The sequence below is a fragment of the Centruroides sculpturatus genome, unplaced genomic scaffold (genome assembly GCF_000671375.1).
Source record: "Centruroides sculpturatus isolate CEXI.00-Female unplaced genomic scaffold, Cexi_2.0 scaffold462, whole genome shotgun sequence".
Classification (NCBI taxonomy): Eukaryota; Metazoa; Arthropoda; class Arachnida; order Scorpiones; family Buthidae; genus Centruroides; species Centruroides sculpturatus.
The window spans coordinates 562,415-576,664 of record NW_019385104.1 but is presented as its reverse complement, the minus strand read 5'-3'; the positions used below and the strand labels follow the sequence as shown (position 1 = coordinate 576,664).

At 29.1% G+C, this 14,250-nt stretch overlaps 1 protein-coding gene across 2 annotated transcripts in view; it reads right to left on the bottom strand.

Annotated features, from left to right (window-relative positions):
- LOC111634730 (inactivation-no-after-potential D protein-like) overlaps positions 1-14,250 on the bottom strand; it is a 43,390-nt gene that overhangs the window by 3,477 nt on the left and 25,663 nt on the right. The window contains exons 3-8 of one of the 2 annotated variants that reach the window (XR_002758272.1): positions 13,777-13,871; positions 9,532-9,601; positions 9,381-9,437; positions 9,196-9,297; positions 4,119-4,190; positions 2,436-2,865 (exon numbers count right to left, since the gene is read on the bottom strand). Coding sequence is in view for 1 of the 2 variants with exons in the window: in XM_023379567.1 (XP_023235335.1) it covers positions 2,718-2,865; positions 4,119-4,190; positions 9,196-9,297; positions 9,381-9,437; positions 9,532-9,601; positions 13,777-13,871 (544 nt within the window). In the remaining variant the exon portion in view is untranslated. The remainder of the gene's footprint in view (positions 1-2,435; positions 2,866-4,118; positions 4,191-9,195; positions 9,298-9,380; positions 9,438-9,531; positions 9,602-13,776; positions 13,872-14,250) is intronic. The other variant, XM_023379567.1, reaches the window with a different exon arrangement.

Genomic DNA, 14,250 nt, shown 5'->3' with positions numbered 1-14,250 from the left:
TTAAAAAAAAAAAAAAAAAAGCAAAAACAAAAGGGGTTTCCACTTCTTCAAAAACATAGAAGTACTTATACTTCCTTTTTACAGAACAATTCAATTCTTGGTTTCTTTTTGAAATTTACTTTATTGATTAAAATAGAATAAATAAGACAAATAAATATAAAGTTACTTTATTGATTTCTAAATTATGAATGCATTCATGCTCTAGAAATCAATAAAGTAAATTTCAAAAAGAAGGACTAAACTTACGTTGCTGCCTTGGAAATCAGAAGAAAATACTTTCTCTTTTGCTTATTTATCAAACTGACGTTTGAAAACTATGTAGTGTTGCCATTTAACACATGATACTTTAAAAATTTTTCTACAGTCTTAAAATCTTAATTTATGTAAATTATAAATTTCAATTAACAATGATATCTGAAACATGCATGAATCAACATTAGATAATGATATAATATGCAGTCAAAATGAAACTTTGACTGCTACTCATCCCAACTTGAGATGCTGCATTTTGTAATGTAAAAACTAAATGATTTGCTCTGCCATCAAGAAGTGTGCTGATGGTGTTGTGCACACATGCATAAATTTTAAAATAGGAACCCTTGTCAAAATTTTGTTTGAAGACATACCAAAAACACAGTTTCTGCTTACAGAACCATTTCTACTATTTGAGGGACTGTGGGATCCCATATTTTTGTAGCCTTATTGGCTGCAGGAATGCAGAGCTGTCCTTCTGGGAGTGGGATGATTTACAGCTACGAAGTATATATTCAAGGGTAAAATTATGTTTCATCATGATAAAACTTTATCACATATATGCAACTTGGTTCAATCATATCTCAAAGAGATAAAGGATAAAACTGGAATTATGTAGAAAACAAAGATATTTCTACCAAGTGTTCTGATGCTAGTTTGCTTAATTTTTTTGGATTTGGGTACCTCAAGCAAAAACAAAAGTATGAATGACAGCTAGCCTATGTAAAATTTGGAATGAGATTCCTCAAGATTCAATCAAACAGATGATAATTATACTAGGAGAGAAAACTGAACACAAAAAATGACTACACAACCAACTATTGCATCTCTAGCAACATTTTCCATTTTGTTAATTAAGATCAAATAACTGTAGTAAATCAAGTAATCTTTTGCAAAATTATATTTTTATTTACAATTTCTGAATTTTAATTTCATTTAAGTTTTCTGATTCAATGGAAAAATAGTTAATTCAGACAAATACAATTTAATATAATATCATAAATTTAATTTATAATGTATTTTACACAGCACATTTTTTGTCATAGAATGCAATGGAACAGCGTTCTACCACCTTTTTTCAATATATACTTAAAAATTTTAAGAGAATTTTTGAAAATTTGATGTTTGGTCCACATTGGATCGCTCTGTTGAGCATAGAAGATCAGCAACAAAATTATTAAGACAGTCCTGCTCCTGCTTGTGTGCCAAATCTTGTGCATGATGCATTTGTACTGCAAACTTAGTTTGTGGTGACATGATTTGGCGGCAATGCAGGAATCGCAGTGCTAATTGCAACCGGTGACTGCCATTTCAACTGTTTTATATTTCACTAGTAACCTGGAATGCCCCCCTAGTGGGCGTTCTAGTAGCATTACAAATTTGGAATTTGTAATGCTGTTAGAATGCCCATAGATGAGAATTCCACCACCTTTTTTTTCCCCCAAAAAAGCACTGATTTTACAAGTTAAAGATGCTCCTCAAATGTAAATCCAATCTAAAGTGTTTTTTTTTTATTATTATTATTTATCGTTTAACTGACGAAGACCATTAAAAACGGTCGAAAACGTTTTTACAGTATTAAATTAATTGGCTGGAGTGTTTGAAAGGTGGTACTTTTTTATAATCCAAAGTGTTTTTATTAGAATAATTTAACAGAAAATTCAGGCACTTTAGGGGTAACATATCCATTTTTATAAGTTAACAATAGGAGTAAAGAGGAAGAGATGATGCCAGATTACTACTAATAGTAATAATTTGGATCTCTCAATTTTTACTTCTTTAACTTTTAGACTCTTGATCTCTTGATGATGGAATCATCATCAAGAGATCAAGAGTCTTAAAGTCCTTGAGTTATTAAAAACGTTTTTTTATTCAAAAAAATAACAGCTTGAATTGGGTTAATATTCTACTTATTCAAAACAATATATCCATTTATACATACATATATATATATAATACTTACATTATTAAAATATGAAATAATTTAATCAGTAAATCTTATAAAAAAAAAAAAACAGATGTAATTAGTTTTTGGTCTTATTTCATCTGATACTAAACACATCTGATGCACTGATTATAACAACATATTGTTACACAAAAATAAAAAAATAACATCACTACAATAAATTTATTCAAACATGCTTAAATATACAATCAACTATTTGGAAAACAATGGTACTCACAGGCAGAGTACATATCATGCAAATTCAGTCCATGCCAGGCCAGGAACATATGCAAAATAAATACAGATCATATGTGATTATTTTACCAATATATACATATATATGTGTCAATAACATACAAAATAAAATGGTTATTGTATATGAAAGTGAATTTTTAAATTATTTAAATTGTTTCAAAACTATTCAAAAGTAATATGAACTGAATATTAAACAGATATATAACAACTAAATATTGTATCTTATTATTTATATTCATATATCATCCAATTGTTTCAAACTCACTCTTTTCTCTCTTAGATACTCTTTTCGTTAATTTTTCACTTCCTTCAACTCCTTTATTTTCTTCTTTATTATCTGATGCTAATGACTTGTTTGGATTAGCAATAACAATGTTAATTGATCCATCTATTTGTTTCAAAACACCAGCAGCCTAAAAAATAAAATAAATAAAAGTATTAAAATATATTAATACATAGTATTATATAAATAAATCTGTTATTGCCTAATTGTGTACCATTAATTAAAATTAGAAATTTGTTATAATATTGGATACTATTCTGTAAGTTAAAATATCAGGAAAGAACATGACACACTATAGTTGTATAGGCTACAGTTTGTAAAACATAAATATTGTAAAATATGTATAAAAGCAGTGTCTTTGCATGTGAAACCACAAAATTTTCTATAATAATCTTGTCACATGGAAAAGCAACAGATTTTCTACTATATCATATTGAGCTTAATTCACTATTAATTTTTTCTCTTCTTTGGTAACATTTCTTTTCACTATTAAATAATGCTAATATAATTTTCTAGCCTGTATTAAATGAAATTTATTGTTTTTAATGGAACTTTCACAAATTATTTTTTTAAAAATCAGAGCATAAGTAAACTAACACAAAATGATTGTGCACAGATTATACACCTAAGGTATGTAAGCAAAAATCTGTGAAAATTAAGTCTAATTATGCTATTAAAATGTATTAATTAAAGTTCTAAGAAAATATTATGATATTAATGATTTAACGATATTACAGTTTAAAAATATATAGCATATATTAAGAAATTGAAGTATTAAATCAAAATATGAGTGCATATATATCAATTAATCAATCTTTGTTAGCAGAAAGAGAGAACCCTGCTGTACAGAGTGCATATATATTATATACATATACAGTATAAATGTTTTAGTTTAAAAATTTTTTAAATCATTATATATAATTCTGAAACAACTTTTCTGTTTCTGTTAAGTGCAATGATTACAAATATATTAGTATGCTATAATTAGTTTGATTTCCACATGATTTACAATTAAAATAAAAGAAAATATAATAAAAGGAAAGAATTATAATAAAAGAAAAAAATTGCTATTGTCAATTATTTCTGCATGATTTTCAATTTTTGATAACATATTGTATTTGGTTCAATTGTTTTATTACATATATTAAATAGTAAAGTCGTTTCTATTAACTATAAAATAATGAGATTTAATAAAGTATAATAGTTTTTCCAAGAAGCAAAATAAATTGTTTTCAATTATTTGGAATCATTTTATAAATTACAAATTTTGTTATATTAAAATAAAGGCTATAATAAACATATTTACAATAAAATCAACAAAGAAAAAGTACAAAAGATAAGAAATAAACTCAAAATTCATTTTCATTAAAGTGAGATACTTACTGTATCATAATCTGCACCAATTAATTCTGTTTGATTAACAGCTAAAATCATATCACCAACATTTAAGCCAGCCTATTTAAAAGCAAAATTTAAATAAAATATGTTACATTCACTTATTGAAAATTAAATTGTAAAAAATACTAAGCAACAAGTTAGTGTTCAATAAAATTTAAAATTATATTTCTAACCATAAAACTTTCCTTAAAACATTTTTGATATGCAAACAAATAATTTTACATTAATAATATATTATTAATACTAATACATATACATAGACAATAATAAGTTTATCAATAAATGATTATTTTGCAAACATTTCTGTTTACTTTTGTACAAATATATTACAGGTGTTTTTAAGCTTCAGAACAAATAAAAATCAAATGTATGTCACAATTTAAAAGCAGCAGTTTTCAAACATTTTTGAAACTGAATATTGTAAAATTAAAAATTGACTGAACAAACAAACTTCTAAAAATAACACCTGAACTATAAATTATAAACTGTATGTAAAAAGTATATTACTCTTATATCAGTTATATTAATGATGAATATTGTACATTTTGAAAATAGAATAATATTTTTAGTATTTCTTGTTTTATAATATAGTGGAACCTTGCTTAACAAGCATAATTTGTTCCAGAATTGTACTCATAATGCGAAACACTCATTAAGTGAAACAAGTTTTCCCATAGAAATTAATGTAAAATACAATAATGCATTTCATGGCGAAAAAAATACTCAAATATTTTATGTATAATGTTTATTCAAAGAAAATTGTACAATGTGCATTGTTAAGGAATGTGAATCATCATCATATTTTCTTCTAGCGTAGAATGAACCAACCTGAAATGAGAATTTGATTTACAGAAAACAAAAAAAAAAAAAAAATCACAGATAATATGTCTGATAAACACTCCAAACGATATGCCAAATTCTTGGGCTATGTAAAGGCTATAATTAAATAATAGAAATTAATTAATTTGACTAGAGGTAGACAATTATGCTTCCATCTCGTATTAAATTTAATAATTATAAATGTGAGATTCGGAATTTTTAACGATTATTTGACGATTAATTGTCCCGTTTTTGCCTAAAATCCAACTAAATTTTCCCTTACCTTAAAGTGAAATCTAACGAAAAAAACGGAAAATTTCCGATCTCCCTTTTCGTTTAAAGTAAACATCCGTCCATTTCGAAACTAATCCCACATTCCAACTCCAAAGTTGATAGTTAGCAACGGCCCGGGAACAACTTTGACCCATCCGCGTACTTTTTACCTCACAACAATTGATCACATGACCATTCTCCCACGCCAAACTTATAAAAACCCCTACCTTCCCCTTATCGGGGGAGTCGTTCATCCGCCGTCACTTTTACAACTGTGTCCTAAGAATATTGTGTCCTGAAGAAAAAGTATTATCCTAATCCTACCACATCGTTGGATATCAAAATCTTTTTCCTTAAGAATATTAAAAGACATAAAGAGGTATGGAACTTATTTTTGTGAACTCTCTCTCGGTCTTTCGGGTTTCAGGGACTCAGATTTTCTCTTTTGAACTTGGTTATTGTAATCTCTTTGTAGCTAATAAATCATTGTTATCTTGTTAAATTGGTGTCCTCTTTTACTCGTATATCGCCGGTCATCTTACCGACGCACTCCTCCCTCCGCCACTCGACCGAAACATTAAAGCCCGTTACACCGGGAAAAAGAAAAAATTTTAATCCATCCTGACCAGTGAGAAGGGTTTAACGACCTGTTGCCGGATCGGGAGACCTATACCCTCCCCGGCGGTTCACATAAATAGTTAATTTTTAATTCAGTCATTTCTAAAATTTAATTTGGAATTAGTCATTAAATTTAATACAAGATGGCAGCATCTTGCCTCTACTGTCTCAGCTGTCTACCTCTAGTCAAATTAATTAATTTCTAATATTTAATTATAGCCTTTACATAGCCCAAGAATTTGTCATATCGTTTGGCATGTTTATTATATAACGGGCTATGGTTGTTGATGTTTAAAAGTAATATATGTGAACACAAGTTTGGAAAAATATGTGATCACAAGATGCTAACAGAACAAGTGCTAAACACAGACTGATGGAGCATGTGCACAATTCGGGACTTTCCCTCTCCTCGTCACTCATTATGTGAAACATCACTCATTAAGTGAGGCAATTTTTTACAATTTGTTTTGCTCATTATGCAAAACACTCATTATGCGAGGTTCCACTGTATACAGGTATACCTCGCCTTACGTCGAAAAATGACGTAAGTCGAATTTACTTGTCTCCAAATCTACTTGTCACTAGGCTAAACCATAAATTGCCAATTCCGGTTCTGTATTTTATTTATTAATGCATTTTTAATAATGTATGGTTAATAAGGATCTATTTGAAGCTTATAAACAAATAAATTTTAGTTTTTAATATAGTACAGAAAAAACTAATCTAAATTTACGAATGCATGTACTGTAAATACAGTACATACTTGTAAATGTATATATTTTAATATGATTTTATGTGCTTTAAACATTTTTCTAGTGATATTACGACTTCAATATTTGTGGCGGACAGACGTAAAGTCAAATAAAATGACTTAAACTTGATTTTTATCTTTCCATATAGTTTTTTGACAAACGATGTATAATCGGGAACGATGTAACTTGAAACGATGTAAGTCAAGGTATACCTGTATTAGTTTTAAAATTTTTATCTATGAACTGTAGTAATAATAATAAATTTGTAGTCATGAGATAATTTTTTCCAGTAACATTTTGACAAATAATGAAAACTACATCTCTGAACTAATTATCTCTTTTTATAAATACCACATTTAAATTTTTTTAAGATTTCACAATTTTTTATAATTCAAATGAAATAATTATGTTACAATGACAAAGTATTATGGTATTAAAAAGAAAATATTGATTTAAATATCTTTTTGCCTTGATCAAAACAATAAAAATAGCCAAATTTGCCATTCTGAGGGATCCAAGGTTTGATCCTCAGAAATTTTCATAGATGATTTGACCTGTCCTTTACCATATGGCCACTATAGATCTAACCAAATCCATGATGAGGGGAAAAACACACTTAGACTTAAAAGAAAAAGAATTGCAATGATACTGAAAAATATTTCAATCCCCTTACTGATTACCAAGAAAACAATATATAGTTAGCATAGACTGCATTTGGTCAATACTAACTGTACCTACTTTAGGGAAGATAGAGTGACAGAATGGGATCATTCTGTAGTAATTTTGCAACACATGCAAGTACTTATACTGTATGAATTTTATCACTTATAATATGTCATTTATCCTCAAAAAGAGCATTTGCGTAAACAAAAGTGAACCCTTTTGTAGTCTTTTTTTCTGAGAGTTTCTAACTTCTGGATTCTTTCTTCTTTAAAAGCCATTTTTTTTATTTCACAAGTCATGTCTTTAAGAAATTGTGTCTGAAATACAATGGAAAAAAAATATGAAAAATTTTAGATAACAGATGACATTGTGGATTGGATATTGGAGCAATCATCAGAAAGGAGAATACTTATTAGCCTGGATGATGACAGTTCTTCTGGTAAAGATCCTGTTAATGACATTCAGACTGATATGAATATGTCATTCAAATTCAGGACTAAGAAGTCCAAATTAAAAATTTTTTGTGCAGTTTTCTTTAAATCTCTATGTTATCATTAAAAACAGTCTTTTTCAGAGATGCATGGGTACTGTAAAGAATAGGTCAAATTAATGTTATTCCAACATTAAACAAACACAGTTTTATTTTGTTGTTGGTTATGATACAGTCATCTACAGCTGGAAACCAAATTGACAACTTGGGCTAAAGTCCTCAAATCTCTCTCTTTTTCTCTCAAAGACTAACAAGATTACTAACATGCTATCAACTAACTTAATTGGTTTATTACTATATTATCATAGCCTATAAAATGCAAACTAATCAAATACCAAGAAACAGAACACCAAAAGAAAATTTCATAGAGTATTGTAAAAAAGTTAATAGAGTCAATAAAATCTCAATGACAGGAAGAAACTTCTAATAAGGGTGTTGGAAGTTGATAGTGTGGATGATAAGGTTCAAGTTTCAAGTAAGTTTAATGGAGCCTTGAAAAGACATTTAAAGAACATCAGCAAAAAAAATTTTGACATAGAGAGTACTGCCCTATCCTGTCACCCTATCTCTCATAAAATAGGCAGCTAGAATTGATCAACTGCAATCTCTCATCATGCCAACCATAGTATAAAAATTGCAACTACACATTTATATACTGATATTTTAAAATAGCATTTATCAAATATTTCTAATTATCTTATAATTGTATTTATTAAGTAATAAATGCACAAAATACTGGATAATATACAAAACACTTATACAACCATCCAGCTCATGAAACACAAAACAATGGAAAAAACAAACATTTTCAATTGCCTTTAGTAATCATCTTCAAGTTAAAAAACTTATTCAGAAATAGATATCAGAATAGAATGGACAATGAAATGTAATAATTTAAAATATAGAATAAACAACATCTGATTGGGAGTCAGTGGTCACGTGTTTGTATCAGGATGTAAATATCGAGATGTAAAAGTAATATTAAATATCCAATAACATCTTCCAAGCTAGGACAGCATGTTGTTCTTATAGTTGATAGCCATGTTGTTGTTCTTAGAGTTGATAGCCATGTTGTTTCTACTGGCCTTGTAAATTTCTAGCATTTTCAGGTACGGTACATAAATAGAGCAGGCTCTCATGTATGGTGAATGAGACATGCATTATCGATGTTCACCTGCACATCCTCATCCAAGGCATATGTGACTAAAGCCATAGTGGCTAACCTTTTATTAATTGAAATAAGATGTTCTTGCATCATTTTGTGTTTCATGAGCTGGGTTTTTGGTTGTGTAAGTGTTTTGAGTTATAATATATTCAACTTAATCCAGTTTAAATGAGAAACTTTTAAAAATATTAAATTAATGAACATTTACATATAGTTATTAGAATAATTTTTACAGTTTAAAATTAAAGTCAAATTTTATCTACAATAATATTTGAAATTTACCTGTTTAGCTGGACTTCCTTCTTGAATATCAGAAATAAAAATACCTTGTCCAACTTCAGCATGCTTTCCTTCAATGATCATAATTCCTAAACCTTGAGGACCCTAAGATATTGAACGAATAGTAATGCAATTGTATAAGAAAAAGCTATTAGCTATCATTATTAATCATTATAAATTTAACTCACTTTTCTTGTTGACACTTTTTTCACTGAACCATATTTTGCAAACCTTTCTTCTTGAGTCTAGTTACAAATCATTGGAATAATTTTTATTAAGTACATAAAACGTTTAATATCTTTCATATATTTTGATCCCTTTACTTTAAATAAAAATTACCTCTTCTTGTAAATGTAAAGGAAATTGTGTAATGGGTTTCACTGCCATTTCATCAAGAATGTCTTCTTTTCTAAATTAAAAAGTTAATAACTTGAAATAATGATTAAATAAATATAGTATTTATAGATATCTGAAAATTTTTATTTTTTCCTTTTTTTAAATATTGTTCAATTTCTCAAAAATTTTCCTTAAGCTAATTATGATAGCTTCAGTCATTTCATAAGCTATCTGACTAATTAACTAACAAATTTAGCATTAAGTTAGCTTTAAAATAATTTAGACAATTTATAACCAGTCAAGAACACTAGCACTAAAATCATTTTTCTTTTTCTTTTAAATTTTCTCCCTCTTCTTTTTTGCATTCTACATCCACTTTCCCTTAATGTATATGAACAAGAAAGCAGTTAGACCAAATACGAATTTGATCTAATTACAGAAGAACAAATTCCATAGAGGAAGAACTCCTTCCTCTATGGAATTTGTTCTATTTTCAGTCTTCTGATATTACTAAATATAAAAGAGAACAAAAGTTTATAGAGTTGTCAGGCCTAGTGCTAGGAACTAATATTTGGAAAATTATTTAGATTTGAAATAATAGAATACAGAGATTTTATATCAAAGATGAATTTGAAATGAGCAACTATTATTGCAAGAAGGTGAGCAATTATTGCATTTCAAAAATTTTCAGGCTGCAATTTAAAAAAATCACAAGACTTCTGGTCCAGACTAAGTTCTACAGTTAATCAGGACCTCTGGCCCCTAAGCTTTCCATATCTAGTATCAATTTTCACCTATCTAACTCTGTTCTTGAGATTAATGAAGGACGACAGATGAGAATGTATAGGTCTGCAATTTGAAAATTTTAGCCCAATAATCTTGAAAACATATAAAACTAGACATATTTGAGTAAAAAGGGCAACTAGATGTAACTGTATAATGTAATTAGTTCTAGTAAGAGATCAATATTAACAACTCAGCTTTATAAGCTTGTATTTTCAGATATATCCTTATCTCATTTGTGAAAATTTCTCTCTAATATACCACATGTATAAAATGAATAAAATTTTTAAGAATTCTATCATCATTTATTGTTTCTTCATGATCTAACCATCTTAAGTGGGTATCCACATGAATGATTTTAATGCTTTTTGGCACTGCACATGCACAACCTAAATAAATGAGTAATCACTGATTTAAATGTTTAAGCTTGACTTTTTCTTGTGCAAATCAGACACAGCCAATCAACAATGAGTACATGTCATCATATGTTCATCATTTTCTATAAAATAGCTCAGTGGATGAATGCAACAATTGAGAAATTAATACTAATGGTTCAAAAGTTTCCTGAAAATTTTTATGAAAAATATAAAAATGAAAAATGATAAAAATAATAATAAATCAATGTTTTGTTTTCTTTTTCTTCTTTTCCACAAAGAACAGGTATGTCACTAAGATGATTGTGTCATTGTCATCCATCATTGATTTATTCTCCTTTCTTTTCACAAGGTAGCATACAAATGTAGTAGTGGATATCAGCTGGTGATTTACATAGAAGTAAGTTACTTGTTTATATACTGGCTTTTCATAATGAAATTGCTCATATAAATACCTAGCTTTAACTTACACTACCTAACTATATCAAATTTAAATATCAAACTCTAGTTGGAAAATGTTTAAAAAAATCACCATAAAAAATATGTTGTGCAATTATTTATTGTGACATTGTTATAATACTGGGTTGGAATTTTTTGTCCCAATGTACTTGTTTAGTAGTGTCTTGCCCCTGTACATCATACTTTTCCTGTTAACAACAAAGTCATGCTGATCATCAGGAGAAAATTTTTTAATTTAAAAAAATGACTTCTGGCCAAAAGCAGAGGTTCATATATAGTTAATTGCGGCCTCCTGTTCCTATACTTTCAATATTTGGTCTTGACTTTCATCTGGTTAATATTTCTCTCGGGATTAAGGAAGGTCAGACAGCCAGTGGGAATTTATAGGTCTACAATTTTTTTTTCAAATTTCAGCCTAATAACTGAATTTAAAAGTAAAACTTAAGTAAGCATTATAATTTGTTTAATTTTTTAAATCAGTTTTTATCTTTTGAATCTATGCCTTTTAATGTTTTCCAACTTTTGGATTGAAATATTGATCATGTTATAATAATTAAATTATATATTAAATGTAAAATTTGATTTTAATTTTGTTAGTTGCATTTGCCTTGTTTATTTATTCAATTTAAAAAAAAATTTTTTTTAATACACAAAAGAAAAACCACTTTTCTGAAATTTAAATCTTTATTTTCCTGAATCTAGAGATCTAAACTTCAAAAAAGCTTTTTTGAAGTTGGTTCGCCAGCCCGATGTCCATGTGGAAGCAGGAAATTCAAGTTCGGTTTGAAACTTCAGGTTGGCATAAAGTTCACTTTGGAGTTTCAGATTGGCATCAAGTTCGTCGTAGATCCTTAAGCGTGCATCAAAGTTTGAATCAAGTCTGGATTCATCTCGCTGTCTGTTCTTCAACAGCCAGAAGAAGGTTACTTCTAGCCAACAACTCATCAGTTCATCGTAAGGTGTCTTCTCGACGGACAAGAACGGGAAATAGGAACTATCTGAACTTTGCATAGTGTAAAACAGCAACCACAGACCAGGTTGTATATAACATATGACCTACTTGAACCTATAACCAGTGCATACCAAGTTTAATCTTCCCAAAACAAACGTTTTCCTAACCCCTTCTGGGTTCTTCAGGTAATTCAGCTGGATCAAACTCGAATACGAAAATTTGAACTAATCCGAATGCTGATGTGTTTCAAATGTTTGGTTCGTTGTTTGAAAGTGCTTGAACTTTCAAACATGTCACGTGACCAAACATTAGTGAAAGATATGTCAAAATATATAACATACGTGAGTGTGAGATAAAACATCAATAATAATCTCACATGTTCCCCATCAAATATTTTTCTCCACTACTTAATAAATAGTATAATGGTATCACTCCATATGTAGTAAGGCCTGCCAAGCCATGGAAAGACCAATCTTGTCCCTTGTATTAATGCAGTGGATGCAGAATAAACCTTAAAAACTTCCCTCTCCTCTAACCATTTCAGGTGGTCAATGTGAGGTGTGGTAACAATTAATTGCGCTCTAGTGAAGTCCGCTACAATTTCAGAATTGATGGCATAAGTGGAGAGCGACCTCTCTCTCCACTTATGCCATCAATCCCGAATAGATGCCGGTGGTGCATCTATTGCATTGTATATCAGAGATATGCTCTTTTAACCTAACCCCATGAACATTTAGTCGATCCTATGTATATCAAACCCTTGTTAAACCAGTTATCCCTAAACGGGACAGTATATATGCCTGATAATCTCTCCATGCTGGATCAGTCTTTTCCGTTACGTAATATGTCAAATAGAGTATGGCATCTCCTGTATGCCACGGTAACTTTTCGTTTCTTTGTGATGGTACTGTATAAAGACCTCAAGAGGGGGTTGAACATACGAGGTATCCTCACATTTTCCATCCTCATGTTACCACTTTTTGCTGCTGCAGTAATGGTGGAAGAAGCCTGCATCTGTTTATGGCACTCTGATATTTTCCATATGATAATGTGGTAATCATGGGACCTGGCAATGTCTTCCAAGTATTTTAACTCTTCTGCAAGTGTCTGTTGCATAGAGGAGTGCATGTAGGCTTGTTTAACCAACACCCTGAAGGCCGTCATCTTGTACTGGAAAAGATCACACGAGCTTATTGGTATGTATGTGGGTATACTAGATGGTTTGCGATAAACAGATGTGTATATGATGGAATCTGCAAACAAACCGAACATTTGAAACACATCAGTGTTCATATTAGTCAAATTTTCATATTCGAGTTTGATCCAGCTGAATTACCTGAAGAAGAACCCAGAAGGGGTTAGGAAAACGTTTGTTTTGGGAAGATTAAACTTTGTATGCACTGGTTATAGGTTCAAGTAACACTATGCAAACAAACACGCCAATAACACTATGCAAACAAAATATGACCATATTTTGTTTGCATAGTGTTATTGGCATACTAAGGTGGTTGCCAATTGTGAAAATACTGTACATTTTTAACCTTACTATCATTATTATTTAAATTAGAGCAAAATGGTTTTTATTTTACTTTTGTATAAAGAAGAATATTTTATATTAATTATATCATCAGAAAACATTTAGTACTTAAAAAATACCATATAACATTAGAAATTGCTCACCTTATTAAAATCATTTTATAGATAGAACCTGGCAATCCTTTAATCATTGCAGAGGCATTAAGATGACATCTTCCATACATTACTAAACCATTTACCTATATAAAAAAGCACATATGATTTAACAAAATTTTATTATAAAAATGCAATACAAAACAAATAAATTATCCTGTAAGATATATAAATACTAAAAAATATAAAATACAACTACTAAAATGTATTTCTTAGATGTACAATGTCTTCTTTTTTCTGTTTTTGTTCTTTCTATCATTAAATAGTCATAATGCATAATATTATGGAAATATATTTTTCATATTTTTTCCTTTAGAGTTCTTTTAGAATATGAAAATATCTGCATCTAAATATTCTTAGATAATTAGGAGTTTTATGAAAGGTGAAGTATTTTTAAATAATATAACTGAGAGAAAAACAAATAACATTGTTTTTTTAATTGTTCAAATAAAAATAGTACATCTG